We start from the raw sequence: 5,771 nt of genomic DNA, 5'->3' as shown, positions 1-5,771 counted from the left end.
ACTGTCCAAGTCAGTTTATCAAAATGTAAGGGAAGACACTGTCTACATCAGTTTATCAAGATGTAAGTAAGACGAGATGAAACTAAAACAGCGGTCTTGTTGGTGGAAAAGGACAAATGCTTGTATTTACCCACACCAGTAGGTTCAACATCTGACACTAGAACTTGCACTTCACATGAATATGTCATTGTGACAGGAGCAACCTCGTCACAGGATTTTGTCTCAGAGTGCGGAAAAATTGCGTTTTAAAATTCATTTCTAAACCTTTTCTTGGCGAGCATTCACCCAACCCGACGAGATGTCTCAATCGCTGTCCGACCTCAGATCTATCGCCTCCGGGCGTTCAATATGAGCACTCGAGCACTCATAACAATTGACCTTCGTGTACCTTCGTGTTCCCGTCCCGTTTTAACCCTAATCGCCACATTCAGGATGTGGCCCGTGAATTATCAGGGGTGTTTGACAAACAGGACCGGACAGTCAGGCTTGCTGACATTGTTGACAAATGTCAAAATGTCCCAATCATAGTGAGTGAGTGAGTATGGTTTTAGGCCACTTTATGCAATATACCAATAATATCACGACGGGTGACACCAGAAAAATGGGTACACACATTTTGCCCATGTGGAATCGAACCCGGGCCTTCGGCGTGACGAGCGAATGCTTTAACCACTAGGCTGGCTAACACCAACCAAAACACCCCACCCCCATCCCCCCACCACCCCCACCCGTCTTAGATCGATGCTCATGGTGATAATCACAATAATCCCACCAAACACCGCTGAAATATTGCATACTAACAAATAAACAAACAAACAAATAAAACAAGAACGGCATGTTTGCTGTGCAAGATTTTGAACATAACATAATGTTTAAGGGGAATCCTTTGCGCCATTACTTGAGTCCATTGTATACCACGAACTTGCACGACCATATACTGTGTACATCCCTCTCTGAATGTTTAAACCCAACCCTATATCCATATGCAGTTAAGTCTAAACCAATGGAAAATAACGACACAAATCATCAAAAACGTCTGTCTGGCAACACCGCGATTAAGTCTGATAATGCAGATCATTTTAATGATAATAATAATAATATAATCTTTATCAGCTCCCCTTCCAGTCCAGTCGATAAGATTAGCAATCTGGCCCCGATTTCTCGAAACAAACTTAAGTTTTTACTCAAATTTGACAATTTGAAACAGCTGAATTTTAAACTCAACTGCATTTTTTAAATAAAAGAGCCCAAACATCTTAAGTAATCTATCCACCAAACTCAAATTGTCTACTATGTTTGAGTTTATTATCGATTTTAGTCATTCTGCGAAATGCATTTTCTCAAATTTGAGTAAAAACTCAACTTAAGTCAAAACTCAGACTTAAGTTTGTTTCGAGAAATCGGGGCCTGGTCACGTTTTAAAGACTAGCATGACACGAATAAAATGTGTATCGCAGTATGACTGGCTGTAAAACAATTTTGAAAGAGACTATTTAATGTAGAAAAATATTTATAAAACATCTTTTTCATGTCCCAACTTTGAAACAAAAGTGACAAAAATATTGATTCCCATAATAGTGCAATTACGACCATATGATAAACATGTAATATGAATCACTACAAATAGGGATTATGCCATGTGTTCACGAAAAGGTGACATTAAGACATAAACTTTCCATAATCATAAAATCTCTACTTACAACAGAGTTCCGCGAACGATTTCATCTACCTCATAAAGATGTTTTAAAGAAACAACTACATGGTGTTCGCTATGGTGAGCTAAGCGTGGTCCACCGGCATGACATTAAACATGGCGACGAGGATCTAGCATCTGTGTTACGTGTAATTAATAAGATGATGAGCATTTGTTGAGGGTTCGTTGAGCGAAAATTTTAACATTTGGGACAACAGACTCCAGAATTAATGCTCAAAGTGTTTATCTCTTGTCCTTGTCCGGGTTCCATGAGACGTACCACACGTCATACACGTTAAGATGGAGATAAATACATGTGCATAACTGAAGGCTGGGCACTTCGCCTAAATCGTGGTTATATTTAAGAATTTCGTGTAAAATATCTTTAAATGACACGAGTAGTTTCCAGTTGGACTCCAACACTGACAACAATATCAAACAATTGTAATGCTACCGGATATTTTTCGTTTCGTGTTCCGGGAATCGACGTTATGACGAAGTTCGTCAAACAGTCGCGAACAATAAATTCCCCGCACCCTGAAGCTATTGAGGTAAGCCTGCCTTTCGTTCACAGCGTCACAGCCAACGTCTTTTGTCAATCAATCGACTGTTTACACACAAATGTATCCGGGATGACGTCCTCAGTACGCTGTCATTGGCTGGGTCTGTGTGGGGACAGTGTATATATATGATGGAGCATGTACCACCGTATTCACTCCCAAACCGAAGACTGAAATCAGTACATCCCCTTCACAATGCTTCAACTATCGACAATAGTAGCAGCGATATGTTGCGTTTGCTGTGTAGCAGGTAAGCAAAATGTTCTGATGTTTAAATGTCATATCTTGATATTCATTCGTTTGTAAGCTATTGGCCGTGGACCATTAACGCTCTGTAGACTATTTGTACATGCAAAACCTCAACGCCAGAGAATAATCGGGCTCCATTACCTGTCGAAATAACACATTTACATTTCTGCGTTAGAAGCAAAATCTAAGTGTAAATTACCTCAAGCATGTTTAAAATGTAAATTTGTGGCTAAAAGCAATTTTGATTTTTAAACGTAAGATGTCTTTAGATAACTATCATCAGTTGTGTGACATGCAAAATAATGTTTTTGATTATTGAATAATTTATTTAGAATTACAGGAGAAAAAACACACGTAGGAGTTGTCTTAGCACCACCCATGTTTTTGATTTAATATGATATCACTAATTTAAAATATTGTCCACTGAGAGGCATACAATTAAGCTCCTGAATTTAGTTATACTACACTCCTGGACAAAAATAACATTCAGTTATCTGCAATGTATTTTCACACAATACTTTGCTTCATTTACCCATGTTGTTGTTCGATTCCATGATGAAGCATCAAACAACAAAAGAGAAATTATTATTTCTTAGAAATCGAAATATAAATCTTCAAGTGACGAAAAGGAACAGGCAAAGATGTACATGTATATGGTCTATTCTATTGCACATAAACGGAAAATAACCAGCTAAGTGACAGTATTGTGTCACCATTGTGTCACCATTGTGTCACCATCCTGAAATTATATGTAAATTATTTTCCTTTTCTTCTCTAAGGCTATGACCTATTTGTCGACCTGACGTCAGGGACGACCCTCCATACCAGCAGTTCTCTGTCCTGGGCGACATCCCTGTATGGCTCAGGCACGTGCGGGAAGAAGGGCGTTCTCAAGTTGAGCTTTGGTGCTCCTGGGTCTGCCAACAGGAAGAACAAAGTTCTGATTGACATGTGGTTCAACAACCCATCAGGCTGGGTGTTCAACATCGGCGACTCACCCACCAACAACGGATACGGTAAGCTATCTTATATTGATAACATTATGTTTGACATTGCATATTATTCAAAACTACGGCTTTACTACCATATGTTAATAATAATTTATCCTCATTTGAATATTTTGAGCGCTGAAAAAAGCACAAGGTAATTAATGTAATAAGTACAGGAATAAGTATGCATAAGTATGGAATAAACGTTAATTGGTCATGATCAAAAGTTACTTTTATAAATAACACCATCAGATTTGTTTATTTGCATAGAGTGAGTAGGAGTTTAAGCTACATTTAGCAAGGAGATTGTTTTGCTCACGGTGGTCACCCTCTCTGGTGCAAGAATACATTATAAACATATCATTGGCTGCATAGGTTGTGAGGTATCCTTCAATAACATATTTATACATTCAGTTCGGTTTCTTTGATGCCCGAAATTATTGTCTCAGAATAATTGACTACAGGGAAATTTAAAACAATTCAGGTTTGTTGATGGATCCCAAATTTCCATTCCATAACCTTCACCTGATATGATTCCAACTTGATGTGTCCTGTATCCTACATGTTACTGTCTTTTATCATCACAGGTGGAGACAGTGCCACCACATCCCGAGACGCCGAAATACAAGGAACCAGTTCTACATTTCGTATCTATGGTAACGACCAGAACAGTCCCGCAGGTGGGATTCTCTTGACCCGTCCCAACATCATCACCAACCGTCTCAGCGTGATCATCGCCGACGGCCTCGTCATCTGGAACAACTGGGGAGCAGAGTTCAACTATTACCTCAACACGAACCTACTGTATGCCTTGAATGGACAGTCGGATTCCGAGGGCGGCTCCCCCAACTACGACATCTACTTCGGCATCAACCGCAGCATCGGTTCCGGTGGTCGTGTGGGCACTGGTCTTTGTCATGCTTATGTTACGTGGCTCAGTTAAACAATCTGGACAGCCTGAGATCCATAAGAGTGTGACTGAAGGTTTGAGACAATTTGCCGATCCCTGCTATAAAGTGTTATTTGCTAATGCGACCACCAAAAGATTGAGCTTCCATTTACTGTCTTTGTTGAAATATGATTTAGTCTTGTGTATTGTTTTGATACTGTTTATTGTTTTTAATTGTTTTACTAAAATAAAACATAAACATAATTTGATTTGTTTTGTTTCTTATGGAGGAAGCTGAGATTAAAGAGTCAGTTGTCAACGCGACACGCCCCCGTGTCCGACATGGACAGTCGTGTGGTCATTGTCTGTGGTCACATGTTAATGTGTTGCATCGACGGTGGTTCATAAAGAACCCAAAATAACACATTTATAACATTATGAGTGGTGCTTAAATTTGCACAGGTCTATATTGTTCGTCCCATGTAATTGTGGACAGGACTATGTAGGCAAAACATCAAGACCCCTCCAAACCCGAATCAAAGAGCATCAGACCTCGTCCAAGACAATACCGACCATAGTATCCAATGGGACAGAACCAAAAGGTTAACAACTTGAGACTTTAAAATCAGTAAGCTATCCACATAAAAAAAACGATCAAACAACCGTGACCAAGGTTATAACCTATCCCCTACCAACTCACCCAAGATCCTCATCATTGATATTTCCACCATATTGATATGGTTGTTGTCTCTCAAACTCCCGAAGGATTACAGTGTCATATAAATAGCTTGCAAGAGTACTGTGTCTTCTCACTTAAGGTGTTGAGTTTTCTCACCCAAAACATGGTGTCAACTCTTTGATTCTTTCGTCTCAGCTATGGTTGTGAGATATGGGACCTAAATTATGCACCGGAATTAGAAAAAATACATCTTAGGTTTTGTAAGGAAATATTACATGTCCATCCTAAAGCATCAAATGCAGCAGTTTACAGTGAATATGGTAGAATACCATTGTGCGTAAATATATATTGTAGAGTTTTACATTACTGTAAACATATCACTACTCTATTGCGAAAAAGGGGAAAAATTGGTGTTACTCAGTAAAGGAATTGTTGTGTAAAAATGGTTATGCATATGTTTGGCTAGATCCGTATTCTGGTGATTGCATGTCATTTGTAGCCTCATTTAAACCACGCATGAATGATAATTGTATGCAGAAGTGAGTTAGAGAAGAGTAGTAAAATTCTATTGTATTGGAAAGTTAAACAGATGTTTGAATATGACTTTTATCTTAATTTGATTCCACAGAATCTACGATGCTATCTAACAAAGATTAGAATATCATGCCATAAGCTACAAATTGAAACAGGACGTTACAAAAACATCGATAGA

The 5,771-nt window shown here is 38.8% G+C and overlaps 1 protein-coding gene across 1 annotated transcript; it reads left to right on the top strand.

The window, feature by feature from the left end:
• The first annotated feature begins 2,411 nt into the window (after window positions 1-2,411).
• Window positions 2,412-4,644, top strand: LOC124289851. The gene is made up of 3 exons (XM_046726528.1): window positions 2,412-2,503; window positions 3,282-3,518; window positions 4,079-4,644. The coding sequence occupies exons 1-3, from the start codon at window positions 2,449-2,451 to the stop codon at window positions 4,432-4,434; spliced, it is 648 nt and encodes a 215-aa protein (XP_046582484.1). The 5' UTR covers window positions 2,412-2,448; the 3' UTR covers window positions 4,435-4,644.
• Window positions 4,645-5,771: the final 1,127 nt, after the last annotated feature.

This window comes from Haliotis rubra, unplaced genomic scaffold, assembly GCF_003918875.1.
Source record: "Haliotis rubra isolate DU_JTF1 unplaced genomic scaffold, ASM391887v1 Scf45, whole genome shotgun sequence".
Taxonomy (NCBI): domain Eukaryota; kingdom Metazoa; phylum Mollusca; class Gastropoda; order Lepetellida; family Haliotidae; genus Haliotis; species Haliotis rubra.
The sequence above is the reverse complement of the archived record's forward strand: the minus strand, read 5'-3'. Positions and strand labels throughout refer to the sequence as shown.

Bases quoted from the DNA above. Each gene is read 5' to 3' on its own strand.
- LOC124289851 (XM_046726528.1), top strand. From the start codon at position 2,449: ATGCTTCAACTATCGACAATAGTAGCAGCGATATGTTGCGTTTGCTGT. The intron at 2,504-3,281 runs GTAAGCAAAATG...TTCTTCTCTAAG, and splicing joins TTGCGTTTGCTGTGTAGCAG to GCTATGACCTATTTGTCGAC. The intron at 3,519-4,078 runs GTAAGCTATCTT...TTATCATCACAG, and splicing joins ACCCACCAACAACGGATACG to GTGGAGACAGTGCCACCACA.